The 23,350-nt window shown below is 40.0% G+C and overlaps 1 protein-coding gene across 1 annotated transcript in view; it reads right to left on the reverse strand.

The window, feature by feature from the left end:
- Positions 1-23,034, reverse strand: part of LOC133105256 (immunoglobulin kappa light chain-like) — a 29,406-nt gene extending 6,372 nt beyond the window's left edge. Inside the window, exons 1-3 of the mRNA XM_061211235.1 lie at positions 22,986-23,034; positions 22,507-22,798; positions 12,589-12,597 (exon numbers count right to left, since the gene is read on the reverse strand). Of these exons, the coding sequence (XP_061067218.1) occupies positions 12,589-12,597; positions 22,507-22,798; positions 22,986-23,034 (350 nt within the window). The remainder of the gene's footprint in view (positions 1-12,588; positions 12,598-22,506; positions 22,799-22,985) is intronic.
- Between the last annotated feature and the right edge of the window lie 316 nt (positions 23,035-23,350).

A 23,350-nucleotide genomic window follows, 5' to 3' on the forward strand; every position in this document is an offset into this window, starting at 1 on the left:
GAGAGCTTTGCTAGTTACCTTGAATAGCAGAATCAGCAGTGGATCTCACCAGAAGATGAAGAAAGAGAGAAAGCAAATTGGAGATAAAGAGAGTGGAAGTTAAGTGTAAAAAACAGTTGACTGAGGACACAGTCGACATGGATGTTAAAGAGGATAGAAAGTGATTTTCTCTGCAGAGATGCAAGCAATACCAATCAAAATAGTTGAAATTTATTGAGCATTTATGAAGTGCCAGACATTGTACATTGATCACCACATTTAATTATCCCTCCAAATTTAGGAACTAGAAACTACTCTATCCCTTATTTTGTAGATGAGGAAACTTGAGTGCAGAGAGGTTAAGTGACTTGCTCATGGCAGTGAGTGGCAGAGCTGAGATTTCAACTCAGAGCTCATGCACCTAGTTGCACCAGTCTGCAGATTAGACCCTGGGAATGAAGTCACCCAATGGAAACAATACACTTGGCAGAAAACACTGGGGTGAGGGGAGAAAAAGGAAACTCCTTAGATTGTCCCCGGGTTGGAAATGAGTAGAAAAATAGTCTCAAACGTATATACAAGACTGCTCATTGAAATGTTGTTTAAAAGGTAAAAAAATAGAAAATAACTGACATCTTCACCATAAACCAATTATGATAGAGCTTTGCAGTGGAGCACAAAGCAGCCAATAAGAGGATGAAGTAGGATGATTAACCAGCCTATTTGAGAGGTCTGCCTCCCACCAGTACCATAGAGTAAATCACCCAGCATTTTAGAGACACAATGACACAATTTTGCTCTTCGCAAAGTTTGAAGGATGGGGGCTTCCCTACCTGGCTCCTGAATATTTGTGTCTGATAATCCATCCTGAAGTTTGTGGTTCAAAGGTTTTCTTCGGCTCATCATTCACAGTAGAGTCCCAGGCAGGTGATTCTTCTGATTTCAGTTTGATCCCTCCCTCCTTAGGATCATATTGTCTGTCATTTGTACTTGACTTAAGCTGATATTCCAGAAAGGTAGGAGGAAATTCTGGAGTCCACATTCAGTGGTGCTCAGAATCTGATCAACTGCCGGTCTTCGGGCTAGAGTGCCACAAATGGACATCTGCCCTGCGTCTCCAAGGGGGCAAGGATGGCTCCAATAGCCTGGAAGGAGGGAGACAGAGGAGGTCACTTGAAAACTCACTGCTGCTTTGCTGCTTTGGAGCTGTGTCTCTTTCCATTCATCTCTGAAGAGAGACATGCTGAGAGAAGCAAAGTCCTTTGCCCAACCATGTGCAAACACGTGTGCCGTAAACGTGACCCAAGATTTTGGTCCTCCTCTGGAAAATGTAGACACTCATCTTGTTTCCACGAGGACATTAAGGCTGCAGGTGTTTCTTGACATTCTAGAGTGAAAGAGACAACAGCAGCAACGTACCAGGGCTTATGGACCCTTGGAGATTTACATATTGAGGCTTGTGGTTTCCAGCGGGTTTCCACTAGTGATGAGCCCTTTGAGCTCGGCCCTGGAGTTCCCTGGCTCCCTGTCTGTCTGCTTGGCATCCAGCCCTGCGTCTCCTCTCACCCTACTCAGAGAAACCCATCGCGGACCAGCTCCGCAGACAGCTGTGGAGTACGTGAATTCAGGTTTGGTTCTTCACACTTTTTGCCTTTGTTGTCGAAATCCTCAGGTCCTTTATGGACGCTCTACTCTGCTTTGTGCTGGCTCAGGGACCCTCACTGAGTGCACCTCCCACCCCTCTGACCATGCCCCCACCCCCCAGTCTTGCTCATCTTGACTAAGGACCTGGGCTCTGCATCTTTCCTGCCCACTCTGTGACGTTGCCTCATTCCCTCAATATGTATATCCTGATCCCATTTCAAAAGGATTCCAATCCCTCTCTGCTTTCGAGTTCCGCCAGCTCTTCTGTTCAGCTCCACGGGTCAGTTAACGTGGTTACCACTCAACCTAATATTTTGCTGCTGTTGACTCTGCCCTGTTCTTCTTGTCCTTGTAGGTTTGTTTATTATTATTATTATTATTTTGGCTACACCGTGAAGCTTGTGGGATTTTAGTTCCCTGACCAGGGATTGAACCCGGACCCTTGGCAATGAGAGTGCAGAGTCCTAACCACTGGACCGCCAGGGAATTCCCTGTGGGTTTATTTCTTTAAAATAATTTCTTAAAAAATTTTTTTTGCATCTTAGTCTTTTTTAATTCTGTTTTTTTTTTTTTTTTTTAAAGAATTTATTTATTTATTTATTCATTTACTTTTTGGCTGTGTTGGGACTGCTGCTGCGCACGGGCTTTCTTTAGTCGCGGCGAGCGGGGGCTGCTCTTTTTTGCAGTGCACTGGCTTCTCATTACGGTGGCTTCTCCTGTTGCGGAGCACGGCCTCTAGGCACACAGGCTTCAGTAGTTGTGGCTCACAGGCTCTAGAGCGCAGGCTCAGTAGTTGTGGCGCGCGGGCTTAGTTGCTCTGCGAGATGTGGGATCTTCGCGGACCAGGGCTCAAACCCGTGTCCCCTGCATTGGTAGGCGGATTCTTAACCACTGCGCCACCAGAGAAACCCCTTAATTTTGTTTTTAAACAAGGGGGTATTGTGATTGAATGTGTGAGTTTAATTCATCATCTTAAACTGTATCTTTCTTAAATTGGCTCCTTTGGGTTCTAAGTGGGGTTAAACTAGGCTGGTTCCTGGCTCTTCTCCCAATACTAATCAGCATCACATTTAAGGGCTGTTAGTCTGGTGCTGGGGAAAGAAGCACAGATCACTCCCTTCCCCTTAACGCACCCTCCACCCCAAAGTGCCCTGATCATCCTGGCTGAGACTAGAGTTCCGAACCTAAGAGGGAAGGATGGGAAGAGGGCAGGGTGGCAAGAAAACAAACAACAAAGAAACAAAAAGAAAAATCAAGAAACCCAACAACTGAAGCAAGGAATAATGTGGACTTCTACATTGAACATGATGGACCTGTCCACCACTCTCAAACTCCCTTTGCAATGACAGAAAAAATATTAAAATAAGAATAAATGTATTCCATGATTGGAGCATCACAAAGGATCCTGTTAGGAGAAAAAAAAAATTGGGGGAAAACTGCACAGATTTAAATTACATGATTGAAATGATGGAGCAACTAGAATCTAGAATCTTCCATTCCATCACAAAAATAGGCAGGGGTCCTTGAAGCAGCCAATACTAGTTTTTCCTACAAAGCCCTCAAAAAAGCACATGCACCTCCGAGTTAAAAGACATTGGTGCTGGAAGTGGGATGGGGGCTGGTGGAAGGTAGAGTAACACCCGGGATGCCTGGCACTTGCCCTTCAGGCCATGTGACTAGTGATGGAAATAAAAAGGGATCAAGTGACAGGCATTCAACAGCAATGGGATAAACGTCTTCCAAAGCACCAGAAGAAGAAAAACAATTAATAAACCAAAGTAGCAAAATTCAGGACAAGGAAATAAAAAATCAAGAGAAAAATATGATAAACAGAAATATAAAATAAGATGGGCGGGCCAAGTCCAAATAGAACAAACTATAATAAAAGTTAAGTTATCCAAAGCTTGAAGGTAAGGCAAAATGATGACTACTGAGAAAAATTCTCTCCTTGACCAAACTCTACTCAGGCTCCTCTGAACTCTCTTCTCAAGCAGGCCCTGAATTTTGGGCTTCTGTGTTTATCACTGCATTGTCCAGTTTTAGCAAGAATCCTGCTAAGTCAATTTAACCAGAATTCCCCATCCTGCATCCTCCTTGGTATCTAATTGAGTTCCTTATATTCCATCATCTCCCAGGTAATGTCTGAGGACCCTGGCCTGCCTTCAGCAAGGCTCCCATCAGGTTGGTTCAGCCAGAATCAGAATTACCTCTGATGTTTCCTCTTAGAAATTTTCTATCCACTGACCCCTACCCTGCTCCTTGGCTATAAATTCCCACTAATCCTTGTATTTGAAGCCCAATCTCTCTCCCCTTCTGTATAACCCCATCGCTGCATGGTGGTCCCTACACTTATGATGGTAATGGTCCGGAATAGGGTCTGCCTTACTATTTTTTTTTTTTTTGGCCGTGCTGCGTGGCTTGTGGGAGCCTTGACCAGGGGTCGAACCTGGGCACTTGGCAGTGAAAGCGAGGAGTCCCAACCACTGAACTGCCAGGGAATTCCCAAGCCTTACCATTCTTTAATAACTGTCATACATGATTTTTCTTCAAGGTCTTCAAGGTTTCTTCTTCTTTCAAGGTCCTTTGATTTGCTAGAGAAATAAAGTTTGTTTGACTTGTATTTATTACCGATTAAAGACTAGATTCCAAAAAGTTAGATACTAGCCTAGAAAAAAACTGATATCATGAAATTGACAAATGATTTTTGTCTGGGAAGACCACTCCAGGGCTTATGGTTTTATTGCTCTGTAGGACATTAACCAGTTTTGAATCTTGTTTAGCAATCTTATTCTAGCCTTGATAGGGGTGTGTGTGTGTGTGTGTGTGTGTGTATCTATGACCTCCTTTCACCAGCTTTATCATCTGGTTCTGTCATCAAAAAATTGAATGAATCTTTGACACATGCTCACAATATATATGCATGAGAACTTTAATTTTTTTGGAAAAATTTGTACCTTGACAATATAAATGAGAAAAACTTTACAACTGAAAGACCAAGAACAGTGAATGAAACACACAAATCTGGCCATATGTTGTTGAAAAGAGATGTATTTAAAACGAATACATAAAATGATTGGAACAACTAATGCAATGGATGAGGATTGTCAGGCAACTGCTAACTGAAGGAAGGACAATATGTAATATTGGAGAAATAGAATTAGAGGAAAGAGCACTTCCAGGGACAAAATCAAATATAATAAATGATATAAGACTGAAGAGCTCAGACTGTGGGAAATACATTTATATCAGATTGATCTGTTTTTGTGAATATCATTTGGAAAGCATGATAGCAAGGCAGTGGGTATTGAGACTGCCAATTTTCCTAAGGACAGGAAATGGGTGGGCTTGGGGCCCAAGGAGGGGTGTGTCCCTTGGGGCTCAGGGACCATTAGGGGCTGAGAGAGAGGCTGGTGGTGGCAGTGGTGGTGAGGAAGGTGAAGAGGGTCAAAACTCACTTGAAGTCATGGCAGTGCCTCCAAGTCTCTAACTTATATTCACGCTCATCCTCAAATGTTCTTATGTCAGGAACAGCCTGCTCAGGTCGAGTGATTAGATAGAATGAAAATGCTTTCAGTCTCTGGGTCCTTTTCCTCAAGATTCAGCAAGCAGGGAGGTTTGTTTAGCCTAGCTTGGGTCAAGGGCTACCCCTTGGCTAAGGAAAGGGTCGGTCCCATGACATCCTCAGCTGACTCCACCTAATCAGAAAGAAGTAATTCCTCAAAAGGGGAGGTTAGTTTGCTCTTAGGAAGTGCAAGGATGCAGTTAGGAAATGGAATGTCCATTGCTCTCTGTTCTTCTGTGAATTTTGAACCCTAAGCTGGTGAATTAGGATATTTTGACTATAGATAAAAGATACAATTCACCAAGAAGACTTAATAGTGATGGACTTTTATACTGAGTCAAAATGCATCAAAATACGTTAAAAATTTTTATTAGAGACACAATAAGAACTTGAGAAAATGACAATTACACCAGAAGACTTTCTATATATACAAAGAAGTTGGGACCAACACAATGAAAACTGGAATCTCTCTCCCTTCTTCATTCCTTCCCAGGCCCATCATCCTATCCTGTGTGGAATAACAGAACTGACAGTAGTGTGAAATAATTTTGCTGGCATCAATGTGTTAAAGATTATTTGCCTCTTTCCCAAGTGTGTTTATGTAATAAGGGACATTTCCAAAAGTAGCTGAGAATATTTCTGTCTAAGTTCCCTGGTTGAGAAGCACAAGCTTCAAATAGTTTCTTTCTAATCCACATACTGACCCCCTTTAGAAAAAGAAAAAGAGATATATGTCTCAATTCATTTTAATATATATATATAATACACACACACACACATATATATATAATATATATATAATATATATAATGTGTATATATATATATACACATTATATATAATATATATAATGTGTATATATATAATACACACACACACACATATATATCAGTAGATACTTGGGTATATAACATTGAAAACATAATCTTTTCAAATGCCTATGGAATATTTATAACATTTAGCTGTGTACTGGGCCCAAAAGAGAATGAAACATTTATACATTGTCCCAAAGTAGAAATCATTTTGGTCACATTATCTTTACCACAATGCAATAAACCTAGAACTTAGCCATAAAGTAGCCAACTAACAAATTACTGACTTGGAAATTAAAAAAATACCACTCTAAAAATCTTAAAAAGGAAATATATCAAATTACAGAACAACGAATTATTGAAGCATCAACAACAGCGGGAATACTGCATATTAAAATGCAGTATTTTATTTATTAAATATTAAGTATTTATTAAATACTCTTAGTATTTAATACTGCATATTAAAATTCATGGGATGGAATCAAACTGGGTCTCAAATGAAAATGTGTTTTCTTTACTGATAAAGAACCAAGAGGACTTCCCTGGTGGCACAGTGGTTAAGAATCTGCCTGCCAATGCAGGGGTCACATGTTTGATCCCTGGTCCGGGAAGCATGCCGGAGCAACTAACATGCCGCGGAGCAGCTAAACCCGTGCACCACAACTTCTGAGCCTGCACTCCAGAGCCCGCGAGCCACAACTACTGAGCCCACGCACCACAACTACTGAAGCCTGCGTGCCTAGAGCCTGTGCGCCACAACAAGAGAAGCCACTGCAATGAGAAGCACACACACCGCAACGAAGAGTAGCCCCAGCTTGCCGCAACTAGAGAAAGCCCGTGCATAGCAACGAAAACCCAACGCAGCCAAAAATAAAATAAATTTATTAAAGAAAAAGAGCCAAGAGATCAAACATAATAAACTAAGCATTAAACTCAAGAAGCTAGCCACAGAACAAGATAAACCAAAAGAAGGTAGAAGGACGTAATTAGTAAAAATAAAAAACAGAAGCACATAAAAAACAAAGCTATTTTGGTGAATAAAACCAAGAGATATTTATTTGAAAATGATCAATAAAATAGACAAATTTCTAGACAGCGTGACCAAGGAAAAAGAGAAAAACACATATAGACATTGAGAATGAGAAAGAGATTATAGAATACCAAGAAGCTTTTAACAATTAAAGCACGTGCTGCCTGGATTTCCCCCATTCTTCCAGCCTTCAGGGGCTATCCTCACTATTATTTTTTTCCATTTCTTTTTTTGGTAGTGATTTGGGGGTAACATCACTATTGAGATATAATTTACATGCCATACAATCCACCCATTTAAAGTACACAGCTCAGTGTTTTTTAGTATATTCACCATATCACACTACAAATGCAACCATCATCATAATTTGGGAATTTTTTTTTTTTTTAAATAATTAGTAAGTTTCCAGTCAATTCTTTTTTTTTTTTTGGTGAAATAGAAAGTCTTTTATTTATTTATTTATTTATTTATGGCTGTGTTGGGTCTTCGTTTCTGTGCGAGGGCATTCTCTAGTTGCGGCGAGCGGGGGCCACTCTTCATCGCGGTGCACAGGCCTCTCACTATCGCGGCCTCTCTTGTCGCGGAGCACAGGCTCCAGACGCGCAGGCTCAGTAATTGTGGCTCACGGGCCCAGTTGCTCCGCGGCATGTGGGATCTTCCCAGACCAGGGCTCGAACCCGTGTCCCCTGCATTGGCAGGCAGATTCTCAACCACTGCGCCACCAGGGAAGCCCGGGAATATTTTCATCACCTCGAAAAAGAAACTCCGTTCTCCTTCTCTATCACCTCTTAGTATTCTCATCCTTCCCAGCTGCTGGCAACTGCTAATCTACTTCCTGTTTCTCTATATTTTCTCATTCTAAACGTTCCATAAAAGTAGAATCATAATATGTGGTCTTTTGTGTTTGGCTTCTTTCACTTAGCCTAATGTTTTCAAGGTTCATCTCTGCTGTAGCATGTATCAGTGCTTCCTTCTTTTTTATTACTGAATAATATCCCACTGCATGGATATACCACATTTTGTTTATTCATTAATCAGTTAATTCACCCTTTTTTGTTATTCAAATAAAACTGCCCGGGCCTCCCTGTGACATGTTGGTGAAGGCTGCACCTTTTCAAGGATTCTCAGAAGCTTCTCAAACGTGTGGTCTCTTCCTGATTCAGATTCTTATTGCAATGGGATTATTGATCTCCCTGACTGCTGTCATGATTCCTGTACCATTGCCTTCTCTCTGCCCCTCCTCACCTCATGCTTGACTCGTCCTCTTACTTCATTTTCCAGAAACCCACTCGTCCAGGGTTTCTAGGTTAGGCAGGGTTGGTTTGATAGAATGTTTATTCTTCTCATTTTCTACCCATGTTCAGATTAAAGCCCCCATAGGCCATTGCTTTTTTTAAATTTTATTTTTGTTTTAAAATTTTTAATATTTTCTTCCAGTTTTATTGAGATATAATTGGTGTACAGCACTGTGTAAGTTTAAGGCAATCAGCATCATGATTTAACTTACATACGTCATGGAATGATGATCACAATAAGTTTAGTGACCATCCATCATCTCATACAGAGACAAAATTAAAGAAGTAGAAAACACATCCTTTTCCTTGTGATGACAATTTAGGGTTTACTCTCTTAACAGCTTTCATATGTAACACACAGCAGTGTTAATTATCTTTATCAGGTTGTACGTTACATCCCTAGTACTTATTTATCTTATAACTGGAAGTTTGTACCTTTTGACCACCTTCATCCAATTGCCCCTCCCCCCAGATAAGCTTTTGCTTTTTGAACATCTAAGTGAAGGGCACAATTCCTTATCTCCCAAAATAAATGGAATAATTTGCCCAAGAAGAGATAGACACTAATTTTAGAAGAAATTGAGGAGTTTGTCAAAGACCTACCTCCTCCAAAACAACTTAATACAAGACAGTTTTCAAGCAGTTTCTTTATAAGCTTTTTTTTTTTTGTAACTGATAATTCCTATGTCAAGGAGATACACAGATATGGAATACTTTTCAATTTATTCTCTGAGTTGGCATGACTGTGATACTGCAAGTGGATTGGAGTAGTCCTCAAAAGAAACCTAGGACCCTTACAGATTAGAAAGGCTCATCTCTAGTCCTTGAACCCCAAATTTCATGGCCCTTTAAAGTGAAGTGAGGAGAAAGGGTAAATATTTAGTCAATCTTGTAATTGACATGGCTGGGAATTTGGATAAGTACTAGACAAGGGGTAGCTGCCGAAATTAATAACGGAAACCAGGAGGAGTCCACCCAAATGTAAGGCACATACACCGGGACACATCAACCTAGGGAAAAACCAGGATCGCAAAAATAACCACGCACAACGTATCATTGACACTTGTCTCTGCCCAGGATATCATATCTTCCACTTCCATGAAAAAGAATAGTCTTCACATCCCTCATTATTTCTTGCATTGCACAGGCATCTTATGAGGGATCGCACTCACCACTGCGCTCTCCGTGATTAACAAGTGTCTGGCATACACTTGGTGTCCAATACATGTTTACCCAAATGAATGAGTGAAATGAACAAGGATTGTTCAGCAGTCACGTGGTACTTGCTGTTTTCTCCTCTCTTGCTCTGGCGCGCCCTCTGGTGATCACTTTCAGTAATTTCTGAAGCCCTGAAAACTGCTTCTGAAGGTGGTGCCTTAACTGGGACTGTCTGGGCTGCAGCTGAGTCTGGGACCATGTTAGACTGAATAGTATATAGACTTAGTGTGATCTTGGAGGGTCTTTGTAGATTTGCGGACTGTTTGAACTGGAAGAGACAAACCATGTCTAGCTCCATTCATTACAAACAGGAGAAAATTGGGTCCCTAAGAGAGGAAGTGATTCACTCCAGGCCACAGAGGTGGGGAAGATCTGGGCTGCAGGAAGAACACGGTGCCTTGCCTCCCAATTAAAGTACTTCCATTACATTTCCTGAGGCACTTGGCAAAACCTTCGTAAACCAGGAAAATTGTTTGCACAGTTGCCATCTGTTTCCCTTAAGTCAGAGGAGACATTTTAATGCATTTTCTGAAATCCAGTGACAGAATGAAAAATGAGTCTGTGCAGCATGAAAATACGTTTCTTTCTTCAGCGTGACAGCTGCTCCGGAACTCAGTCAGGATACAAACATCATATTTAATATAGAAAAGAGCCTTAACTATTGACTTTTATAACTGAGGAAACAAAGGCCCCCTTAATGATACCGTGGTTGTAGGAGCACAGTCAGGGTCTAAACCTTTGCCTTCTAAGAACCAGTTTGTGATTTCCACTAAATGCTGCCAGTTGGAATAATCTTCAGCCTGATAAGTGTATTTACTAAGAGCAATGATAGCTACTCTAATAGATATGATCCAAAGCTTGAGTGGCTTAATGCACTGGAAATCTGTTTTTCACTTGTGTGAAGTTCTAATTGGCAGTGGAGGGTAGGGTTTCTGTCCCATGCTGTCTCTGAGGGACACAGGCTGACAAAGGCCATCTTCAGCTTAAAGCTCCCGTAATGAGTTACAAGACTACTGATTATGAAAGGAAAATTGACCTCACAGTCACAGCCACTGAATCAGGCTGGAGTTCCAGACTACAATGGAGGCTTTGTGGATGATGAGCTTTACACATAATGAAGTTCTCCATTGCTACTTAAGAGATTTTGGCTATTTAAGGAGAGAGTAAAACCTGAGTGACCCAAACTCTCCAGGTAGGTAGGCAATCACTTTGGTAAAGTGGTATTTTTCATACTTCCCACATCCTGCCTTGCATCATGGAATTTTATGATCATATTTGAACAGCTTGAAATACTTCTGTATTCGCCATCGTGCCTCGATACTGAGTACTCAGTGATTGCTCTTCAAACTGAATTTGATAAATATGTGTATTTGGGAATATGTCACATTGAAACTACTTGGATATATAATTTAATTAGAAAAATTAGAATTTTTATGGATAAATCAACAAGTATCTCCTCCCCCCCTCCCTTCCTTCCTTCCTTTTTTCTCCACACTAGTATTGCTGGGGTCCACTGTTGTGCAGACAGCAGTAACATAACGTCATGAGGACATGAGGTATGACAAAAGATGTACAGATCCTTGAAGAACATGGAGAACCACATATCTTATCAAATATTCTCTAGATGGGTGCAGGGTCTCTCCTGCCCAGTGCCATGCAGGCTTCATCCCAAGGGCTGCCACATCCTATTTATACCTCCCAGGGCAGTGACTGAGGTGGGGAGAGAGATGTAGCACTTAGATTTACATGGAATAATTAAACAGAAAGGAGATGACAAATACAGAAACTTCTTTCTTCTGGACAGGTCTTTACTATTATAGCCTTAGAAAAATTACTGCTGATTATTTTGTCTTTTTGTGAGATTGACTCCTTCTCATAGTCTTGGCAAAGTGATCTACTGATTCAATACAATGCCTATCAAAATTTCAATGGCATTTTCCACAGGAATATAAAAAACAATCCTAAAATTTGTATGGAAACACAAAGACCCCCGAACAGCCAAAGCAATCTTGAGAAAGAAAAATAAAACTGGAGGCATCATACCTCCTGACTTCAAACTATAATACAAAGCTTTAATAGTCAGAACAGTATGGTATTGGCATAAAGAGACAACAAAACAAAACAAAACAAAAACAAACTATATGGAGCTAGAATGAGATTGTTTTATAGAGTCCCTACATTTAACTGGTTCACATCCTCAACTTGAAACCTGGGAAATTTAAATGACTGGACACCCTGTTATTTTTAAGGCATTCAGCAACAATGTTTAATTATTAAAACACTTTATGTTCTTAACAAACAATATTTAATTGTTAAGGAACTGATGATTCAGTTCCTAGATCAGGAATCCTGTAGTGGGTGGATGGGCAAGGGTGCCACCCTCTCTACTTTGCCCTCCAGTGACCTGGCAGCTGAACTGCTAAGTCACATTTTGCAGGGAATGGGTTTTTGCTTTCTTGTCAAGAACAAGATAGGTGTTTAGTAAATATAAGGTGTCTTCAGCTTTTACTATATGAGTAGTTATGCATATAAATTTATTAAAAACCCTGGATATTCAGTTGTCTTCACTATTGAACTGTGGATGTATATTTGGACCATTGAATATTCCACCTAAAGCTGATACTGGTTCCTTGTTTTATTGTTGCTGCTATGTTTTGTTTTTGAAAGTTTAAAAAATATACAAGGTGACTTCCACTTCCCAAAAGAAAGAAGTACTTTTCCTTATTCCTCCCACTAAGTACAGCTAAAAACCCCAGGCATCATGTTAAAAAAAATAATACTCTGAAAGGTGATGTTATGGGGTGGATTGTGTTCCTCCCAAGAGATACGTTGAAGTCCTAACACCCAGTACCTTAGCATGTGACTTAATTTGGAAATCAGGTTGTTGCAGATAAAATTAATTAAATTAAGATAAGGTTATACTGGAAAAGGGTGGGTCCCTAATCCAATATAACTGGTGTTCTTATAAAAAGAAGAAAATACACAGAAACCTAGATGGGAGAATGCCATGTGATGACAGGCGGAAATGGAAGCGATGCAGCTGCAAACCACGGAATGCTAAAGATTGACAGCTACTGCCAGGAGCTAGGAAGAGGTAAGGGAAGATTGCCCCTGACAGGTTTCAGAGGGAGCATGACCCTGCCCACACCTTATTTGGAGCTTCCAGCCTCCAGAATTGTGAGAGAATAAGTATCTGTTATAAAAGTCACCCAGTTTGTGGCTTAAAAAGCCACCCAGTTTTTGGTACTTTGTTATGGTGACCCTAGGGAATTAACACAGGTAGAGAGAATAAGGCAGACCATGTAGGGGTCTTGGGACCTGAAAAATGATAGAAAACTGCCTAAGTTTTCTTTTTGCCTCATATATCACAGAGCAGGTGTTGGAGAAACTAGCAACTTGGGAACACAAATGGGCTTAGACAAAAAAGACCCCTAACAAATGCTGGCTCTTTCTTGCCAAAGGACTAGGAAAAGGGCAGCCTAGAAAGGGAGAAAGCTTTTAGACAATAACCACAGAGACAGCCAAATGTCACAGAAAAGACAGTGGCCCCACCTCCACCCACACCAGTAAAGTCCAAGTGGTTCTGCCTGGAACACTGGAAAAGTCATCTTGTGATAAGTAAGGTGAAGGTCACAAACTAGGGTGAGGGAGCAGGAAGGAAAGGAACCTGTTCCGTCCCTGAGACCCCTGCCCTAGGTTCTGTGAGAAAAGAACACTCCCTCATGTTATCAAGATTCCCTGGTTAGATTCCAACTGAGTGCAGCCAAGTGAAATTCTAACAGATACAGCTTTCTAATATTTTCTCTTAGAGTTTTACATCGAGGACTATAAATGAGTTTGGGTTCTTTCTTCATGTTCAGTCTTTAATTTTGGTTTCAAGATTATCCTAGCCTCATGACATGATTTATAGTTCTAAATACTGGTAGTTTACTCTCTTTTACTATTCCCTGGACAATTTTCATAAAATACAGGGATTTTTTTTTTTTTTTTGAGGTTGTGGTAAAACTTAACCGTACAGTTATCTGGACCTGGACATTGACCGAAGTGAAATTTCTGTAACAACATATTTAGAGAGAATCAAGGAATTTGAATAGAAACTGGTTATTAGATATGTTAGGGAATTACTCTTAATTCTGTATTATAGTGGCATGGTGGCTGCTTGGGAAAAGCAGTGTACTGAAATTCTTAATGGATTAGCTTCAAAATATTCCAGTGTATGTGTGTTTTATATATCTTTGTATAAGGTTGACCATTTCTATAAACATTAAAAATGAAAATAATTAAAAAGAAATAGTGTCACATTGCTGACTGTGACTTGCCTCACACTGAAGTCAGGGTGCAGTTATGAAGTTCTGTCAGTAAATGGCAGTGCTGTATAAGCCAACAAGACTGCAAATGGCTACCTAGTCTTCCCTGGATCCCTGAGGTTGCTAGGTAACAAAAGCAGTATTACGAGCCACGTCAGATTTTATTGTTTTTAGTCAAAAAGTCATGGTAAGATTTGCAGAGAAAAAAAAACAGGTACAGAGCAATCTTAAATTATTTTAAAAACCATATGAGATTTATGAATGCTTTATGGAGAATTTAGGTAGAAAAGTAAAATAAAACAAAACCCCTATAAACTGGTAAACTTATTACCCTTATGTAAACATTTTGGTCTCTCTGTGTGTCTCTCTCTCTTCTTTTTTCTCTACCTCTATCTCTCTTATCTCCCTATCTGTAGTTTAACATATATATGTATATTTTAATTTAACATATATGTATTATATACATATTTGCATACTTTTGACTATGATTTTGAGCTTTGCTTTTAAAAATTGTGTAATAATGACCACCACTTTTAGTTTAATCTATAGAAAGAGCTGCATATTTTAAGAGATTTTCTGACTGTAATATAGGCTATATTTCATAGATCCTGAAATATTTGGTCAACTAATACAATTGTATTTCAACTTAAGTTAACTTAGGTTATATAAGATAGCTCTAAGGAGTGGCTGTGGAATATGATGTATAGAAATAATATAGACCCTGTCACTAGGCTAACCTGGGTTAGAATACTTTCTTGTGTAATTGTGGACAAATTATTCTTTTTGAACCCCAATTTTGTTATCAGAAAAATGATCCTGTAGTATAAGAATCATTATGTAGTAATGAAATCTAAAATTAGGCAAACAATGTAGAAGAGCTAATTTCCATTCTTAGGATTTTCTCTTTGATTTTATCATTAACCCATTGATTTTTTTAGTAGCATGTTGTTCAGTCTACATATGATTGTTTTTTTCCCATTTTTCTTTCTGTAGTTAATTTCTAGCTTCATACTGTTGTGGTCAGAAAAGATGCTTGAATTAATTCCTATCCTCTTAAATTTGTTGAGGCTTGTTTTGTGACCTAGTATGTGTTACCTAATATGACCTAGAGAATGTTCTATGTGCACTTGGAAATAATGTGTATTCTGGGGTTTTTTTGGATGGAATGTCCTAAAGATATCAATTAAGTCCAACTGGTCTGTTGTGTCATTAAGGGTCTCTGTTGCCTCATTGATCTTCTGTCTGGAAGATCTGTCCATTGATGTCAGTGGGGTATTAAGAGTCTCCTACTATTATAGTATTCCTGTCAATTTTTCCCTTTATACCTGTTAGTATCTGTTCTATATATTTATGTGCTCCTATATTGGGTGCATATATGTTAACAAGTGTAGTATCCTCTTCTTGTATTGATCCCTTTATCATTATATAATGTCCTTTGTCTTTCTTTATGGCCTTTGTTTAAGGTCTACTTTGTCTGAACTGAGTATTGCTACCCCTGCTTTCTTGTCATTTCCATTTTCATGAAATATCTTTTTCCATCCACTCACCTTCAATCTGTGTGGGTCTTTTACCCTGAAATGAGTCTCTTGTAGGCAGCATATTGTAGGTTCTTGTTTTTTTTTTTTTTAATCCAATCTGCCATTCTATGTCTTTTGATTGGAGCATTTATTTAGTCCATTGACATTTAAAATAATTATTGATAGGTATGTACTTATTGCCATTTTAAACCTTGTTTTCCGGTTGATTTTGTAGTTCTTCTTCGTTTATTTCTTCTTCTTTTTGCTTTTCCTTTTGTGATTTGATGGTTTTCTTTGGTATTATGCTTGAATTCCTTTCTTTTCTGTTTTTGTGAATCTATTGTATGATTCTGATTTGTGGTTACCCTGGTTTTCAAGTATGTTGACCCATAACTATAGCTACCTGCTTTAGACTGGTAGTCATATAAGTTCAAACACATTCTAAAAGGTCTACATTTTTTTACTCCCCTCCCTCCATTTTGTGATTTTGATGTCCTATTTTACATCTTCATGTTTATCCTTTTACTGTTAACTGTAGTTACAATCACTTTTATAAAAATTTTTGATTGTTTTTTAATCTATGTACTGGCTTATTTAAATGATCTTTACTCCTTTTATATATTTGCCTTTCCTGTTGTTATTTTCCCTTCCTTATAGAATGTTGCTCCTTTTCTCTTTAGAGAAGACCTTTCAATATTTCTTTTAGGGTAGGTTTAGTATTACTGTATTCTTTTAGTTTTTGCTTGTCTGTGAAATTCTTTCTCTCTCCTTCCATTCTAAATGATAATCTGGCTAGGTAGGGTATCCTAGTTTGCAGGTTTTTCCCTTTCAGTATATCATGCCACTCCCTTCTGGCCTGCAAAGTTTCTGCAGAAAAATCAGCTGATACCTTTTTCGGGGTTCCCTTGTAACTGACTCTTTAATTTTCTCTTGTAGCTTTTAGAATCCTCTCTTTATCTTTTAGCTTTTGCCATTTTAATTATGATATGTCTTCATGTGGGTCTGTTTGGGTTCATCTTATTTGGAACCCTGTGTGCTTCCTGTACCTGGATATCTATTTCCTTCTTTAGGTTTGGGAAGTTTTCTGCCATAATTTCTCTGAATATGTTTTCAGGAACAACTATTATGCATAGGTTGGCATGGTTTATATTATCCTGTAGATCTTGTATGTTGCTTTCTTTTTTTTTTTTTTTTCATTTGTCTTTCTGTCTGCTGTTCTGCTTGGGTGATTTCCATTATTCTATCTTCCAGATCACTTATTGATTCATCTGCATTGTTTAGTCTGCCATTCATTGCTTCTGGATTGGTTTTTATCTCAGCAATTGTGTTGGTTGGTTCCTCTTTATAGTTTCTACTTCTTTGTTACAATGATCTGTATTTCAATTGATAATCTCTCTTAATTCTTCTAGCATTTTTATTACATCCTTTTTGAACTTGGGGTCTGGTAGACTGGAGAGGTCTGTTTCATTATTTGTTCTTTCAGGGGATTTCTCTTGTTCTTTTACTTGGGAGTAGTTCCTCTGCTTTTTCATTTTACTTAACTTTCTGCATCTCTATGAATTCAGGAGAAACAGTTATCTACTCTGGTCTTGAAGGGGTGTTTTCATGTGAGAGCATCCTTGTGTAGACTATGTGAGTCCAATATTTTTGGTGCGAGGGTTGTTTTTGGCATGGATGCCAACCATACCAAAGACAGAGTGTGCTGGTCATTATCCCCTTTATCAGGGGTTTGATTGGTGTTGTGATGTCCAGAGCCTGCACTGGATGTCAGGTGGGGCCTCCTCTTTTCTCCATGGCTGTCACAGCCCTGTTGCAGGTGGAGTCAGCCATTATTTCTATAATTAAGTGTTCCACCCCTTTCTTGCTCTTACTTTTGGTACTCCAATAATGTGTGTATTGATTCGAGGGGTGTCTCATAAGTCCTGTTAGCTTTCTTCACTCTTTTTCATTTTGTTCCTCTAACTGGCTGATTTCAAATGATGTGTCTTTAAGTTTGCTGTTTCTCTCTTCTGCATGATCAGGTCTGCTGTTGGTACTCTCTCTTAAAATTTTCACTTCCAGCATTTCTGTTTTTTAAAATGGTTTTTATTTCTTTATTAAATTTTCTACCTTATTCATGTTTGTTTTTCTGATTTCATTTAGTTGTCTGTGTTGTCTTATAGCTCAATAAGATACTTTAACACCATTATATTGAATTCTTTGTCAGAGAGTCCATGAATCTTGTTTCTTTAGGTCAGTTACTGGAGCTTTATGAGTTTCCTTTGGTGGTGTCATGTTTGCCTGATACTTTGTGGTCCCTGTGGCCTTGTGTTGGTGTCTGAGTATTTGAAGGCACAGTCATGTCACTTCTGCCATTTTTTACAGACTGTTTTTTTGGTAGGTAAAGATCTTCTCTTGCTGGGTCCGTGGTCTGATGGGACTGTCTCTGGGGTCTTAGTTGAGTGAAGCTGGAGCCAAGTCATGTGGCTGCTGTTGGGTTCATGACTGAGTTATGATTGGCAGATCTGGTACTGGGGTCATGGGTGGGTGTGATTTATGACAGGTCCCTGGGTAAATGAGAGTGTCTTTGGGACCATGGTCAAGCAGGGCTTGATCTGGGTCATGGGCTGCTTCTTGGTCAGCTGTTGGGTCTTCAGATGGTAAACCTGTTACCAGGGGCATGCATGGGTTTATCTCCTGCTGGTACCTGGGCAGGATCCTACCAGGTCACTGGGTGGGTTGATGAGTGGGCAGGACTGCCTCCAGAACCATGGTCAAGCAGGGCTGGAGCTGGGTCACAGGGCTACTTCAGGGTCTGCAGTTGGGATTAAGGTTGATGAGTCCCTTATAATGGATATGGGTGTGGCTCCTCCCTGATCCCTTGGCATAAAGAGCTCATGGTAGGGCTGCAGCCAAGTAGAGCTTAAGCCAAATCCAGCAGCTGCAGCTGGGACCATGTTTGATGACTCTGCCACCAGACATGTGCCTGCCTCCTCCAAGGGGTCTTCATTGGTCTTGGACTCCGCCAAGATTTCACACCTTCCTACCTGGATCCCAAAGCTCCCACAAAGGTACTTTTGTCTATGGATGGCTGCCAAGTCATTGTTTCTGTGGGCAGATGTGGGAGATTGAGGCCCATGGATGCTGTTTCTGCCACATCTGTGGGAGATGGAGGATCACTGGCTGAACCTCACTGAATGCCCTCAACTGGGGAGCTTATGTGAAGGGATGATCATCACTGACAGATATTTACGTGCTTGACCATAGTAACAAGTTGCCATATCCTCATATTCCAGGTTGCTGACGTTGGGAGTGAAGTCATTCCAGACTCATCACCACTGAACTGAGTGGGAACTCAGAGAACTCAGTTGGAAGCTGGTCCATGAGGAGCACGGGATCTCTCCAGGCTTGTGCTGGAACCAGGCTAGGTTGTCCCTCTCATCAGTGTGCACGAGGCTGGTTCCAGCCCTGCAGCTGATTAAGACTCTCCAGGCCTGTGACTACAGAGTATGAGTAAGAGGAATCTGCACTCACAGAGAGAGATTGGACCTATAATATTATGCAGCTTGTTTAGAAAGAAAAATGAAACAGAAAAGCTCATCTCTGCATTGTGAGAGCTGGCGAATTGAATAACGTTGTGGCATTTTTTTCCTATTACATCTCAAAAACATGTTTCCAATGAAACACAGTTAACACTGGAGGGACCATTCATTGTAGTTCTGTGATTTGGCACAATTTTCCTCACCAGGAACACAGAGCAGCAGGAGTCCAAGGACCTGGGCCAGTGACATCATCTCCTTGTCCCTCAACTGTCCAATGGTGGTGAGCCCCACACCCCATCAAGGTGCAATTAAAAATCTCTTAGCTGGAGGGCAGTGCCTGGGGACCTGGGTGGACATGCAAAGATTAAAGAGATGGAGAAGATGACGCTCCAATGTCTGGAGGAGACTCAGGAGGAGACGTGGGGATGAGAGAGAAAGAACAAATCTATCCATAGTTCTTTCTCCACCTTTTTTGGTCTGATTGCTCATATGCCTTTGAAGTTTCTTTTATGCAAAATACGTAAGACCATGGAGAGGAAGAAGGGGACAGAAGGCTCCAGGCAGTCTGTGCCTGTGCTGTTAGCTTGTTTTTCACTTGTTTGTTTGTTGACTATGCTCAGTTGTTTCTGTCAGAGGAGATCCTGAGCAAGGATGGGGCAGCTGGGCCTGTGGGCTTGCCTTGGTGGGGAAGTTAGTGTTTGAGGCTCAACCACTGTGGGAGGACTCTTCAGGGTTTGAAGACAGAAATAGACTGCATAGTCTTCAGGCTCCAGGTCCCCAATGGTGAGAGTGAAGTCTGTCCTGAACCCACTGCCACTGAACCTGGTGGGTACCCCACTAACTCGGGTGGAAGCATGGTAAAAGAGACTTTTTTCTCACACCAGTTAGAATGGGTATCATCAGAAAATCTACAAACAGCAAATGCTGGAGAGGGTGTGGAGAAAAGGGAACCCTCTTGCACTGTTGGTGGGAATGTAAATTGATACAGCCACTATGGAGAACAGTATGGAGGTTCCTTAAAAAACTAAAAATAGATTTACCATATGATCCAGCAATCCCACTACTGGGCATATACCCAGAGAAAACCATAATTCAAAAAGACACATGCACCCCAATGTTCATTGCAGCATTATTTACAATAGCCGGGACATGGAAGTGACCTAAATGCCCATCGACAGACGAATGGATAAAGAAGTTGTGGTACATATATACAATGGAATGTTACTCAGCCATAAAAAGGAACGAAATTGAGTCATTTGTTGAGACGTGGATGGATCTAGAGACTGTCATACAGAGTGAAGTAAGTCAGAAAGAGAAAAGGAAATATCGTATATTAACGCATGTATGTGGAACCTAGAAAAATGGTACAGATGAGCTGGTTTGCAGGGCAGAAGTTGAGACACAGATGCAGAGAACAGACATATGGACACCAAGCGGGGAAAACTGCGGTGGGGTGGGGATGGTGGTGTGCTGAATTGGGCGATTGGGATTGACATGTATACACTGATGTGTATAAAATTGATGACTAATAAGACCCTGCAGTATAAAAAAACAAACAAAACAACTAATACTAAACTTTCATTGGGTTATTTGTATGGAAATATGTTAATATAAATGTTTCAGACATTACGTGAAATTTCTAAAACTCTTATATGTTCTGGTATAATGTTATAAGTCATAATTCTAGTTATTACTTTAAAATGTATATCTCAGAAATAACTAAATTTCCTTGTCAATTGCACTATTATGAACTTTCATCACATCTTTAACCATGGTCATTTTTAAGTCTTTTGTCATTTACAGACAGTTCTGGGCGTACTCTGATGCTTTTGCAAATATGTTTCTATAAAAGGGTTTCATCTTCAAGGAATTTATGGAAAAGACTGACAAGTACAGGTTTCTGGTAACTGTACTGCTGAACTGAATGAATAAGCATTTTTAGAACTCTAATGAAAAACTAATGAACTCATAAAAGTGCTAACAAAAGATCAAGATGAAAACAAAATTAATTACATGGGACTGAGTGAACTGTTGAGGATGATTATAATTTTTCTGACTTTCTGTTTGAATTAAAAAAAAAAAAATCCCACAAGGACTCAGAGGCAAAGAATATGCAAATCAATTTTCACTGCAAAGTAAAGGAGCTGTTACAGTAGAGGATTACTGGACTGAATGTCAATATTATGACATAGTATGAGTGTGTTTCGTGTTTGGTAATTGCAATCATTGTTGCTTTTGTTGTGGTCATCCATTTACAATGCTTGGTGTCAGTCTATTTATCTCTTGTAAAAATAAAATACAGTGTGTGTGTGTGAAAAAAAAAAATCTCTAGAGACCCTTGAACTTGAAGACCTGATGGAACTGTGCATTCTTTCATATTCATAGGACTATGTAACTCTTGAGGATCTTTAAAATTAGATCCAATTGGATTTTGGATATTTTATATATATACATATATATATGTTTGGTTTTATTTTTGGCTGCGCCACGCGGCATGCAGGATCTTAGTTCCCCAACCAGGGATCGAACCTGTGGCCCCTGTAGTGGGAGCGTGGAGTCCTAACCACTGGACTGCCAGGGAAGTCCTGGATTTTGGATATTTCACATGGTTTTCTTCTGACTCAAGGGCGGAACGTATAGGTTCATGCTACTAATATTCCCTTTGAGTCAGAAAATGTCTCCTAACTGCTATTTTTAACAGTTTCTGTATTCTTCATGACACCAATAAACGAGTTAATAACATGATTGAGTAGCAAACTCAACAGTAATGCTCAACAGTGTTTCTACTTAAATTCTTGATTCTGTGATTGTACTTCCTTTTCTTTTATACTGAAAATCTTGATTCCTAAAATAATACACACAATCACTAGTATGTTCATTCTAATACAAGAAAATGGTTTAAAAATACCATATTAATATGATCAATAAAGCTACAGAATAAAGTCTAAGATTTAAAAAAAAATCCTGTTGAGATTTTGATTTTGACTAGGTTTTTTTCAATTTCTTTGAATAATATTCTGGAGTCTACAGTGTATTTTGTTGTTTTTTCCTAAATATATGACGCTTTGGATGCTCTTGTAGATGGTGTGTTTTGTAATTTTAATTTTTATACTTTGTTGCAGTTATAGAGAAATCAAATTGGTTTTTTTTTTTTTTGTATATTGACCTTAAATCCAGTGGTTGGCTATTCCTCTTATTGATTTCAGTAGTTTTTCTGAAGATTATTTTGAATTTTCTCTGCACACAATCCATTCATCTTGACAGTTTTAATTCTTCCTTTCCAGTTCTGTTCTTTGTTGTTGTTACTGTTGCCTTATTGCACTGGCCAGGACACGTATATCTTTAAAGGCATCCACTCATGTGAGTCTGATCCAATGCCACTGGCAGAGAAATTGTACCTAAACCTGGCTGTGCATTTAAGTCCAAGAAAAATTCCAGGAATCCGCGTGCAAATCTTGTCATGGGGTTACTTTTCAGAACGTTAGGATTTCCAAATAGAGGTAGAGATGCTGAAACTGTGCAGCCATCACAGCAGCTGCTTATAAAGGAAACAGCTGGTATAATGAAAAACCCTCAAAGGTTTGCGGAGGCTTTTGTTTCATGTTGAATCACTGTGGATACCTGCTATAGTACTGATAGCAGTAATAAACAGCAACATTTTCAGGCTCCAGGCTGCTGATGGTGAGAGTAAAGTCTGTCCCCGACCCGCTGCCACTGAACCGGGCCGGGATGCCAGAGGCCCTGGTGGTTGCATCATAGATGAGGAGCCTGGGAGCCTGCCCAGGTTCCTGCTGGTACCAGGCTAAGTAGTTGCTAACACTCTGACTGGCCCTGCAGGTGAGGGTGGCGCTTTCCCCTGGAGACAAAGACAGGGAGGCTGGAGACTGTGTCAACGTGGCTTCTCCAGTGGTACCTGAGATTGGAAATAAAACAAAAAAGTCACTCATGTAATCTAGATCCTACTTGTTGTCTTCCCAACAGGGCTATGATCATCGATCTACACTGAGCTTTAATATTTTGCTTGCTGAGCAAAGGTGCAGGACCCAACTGCATGAACCAAATCTTCACTGACATGCAGAACCACCCCATGTTCCTCTCACCTGGGATCCAGAGTAACAGGAGGCAGAGAAGCTGAGCTAGGGCTTCCATGATCCACTCAGAGGCAGATCTGAGGCAGATCTTCCCCAGAGCACTGACTCAGGCATAGATATGGGCTTTGGGCAACAGGGTGGGCTGGGAGGAACATGCAAAGCAGCTGGGGTGGGGCGAGCTGGGTTTTCAGCTGCAGAAACCACGTGCCTCCTCTTCTCTACACTTGAGCAACCCATCCCCAGGTGGGCAAGTCAGAAAAGCCTTTTGACTTAGTCTGAGGGATGAATTTTTCTCCTCTCGTCACAGAATTTCCTTCCCGTGTCCTCTCACTTCATTATTCATCTAGATTCAGAGAGATGGTGTTTGGTATAAG

Source organism: Eubalaena glacialis, chromosome 14 (assembly GCF_028564815.1).
Source record: "Eubalaena glacialis isolate mEubGla1 chromosome 14, mEubGla1.1.hap2.+ XY, whole genome shotgun sequence".
Lineage (NCBI taxonomy): Eukaryota > Metazoa > Chordata > Mammalia > Artiodactyla > Balaenidae > Eubalaena > Eubalaena glacialis.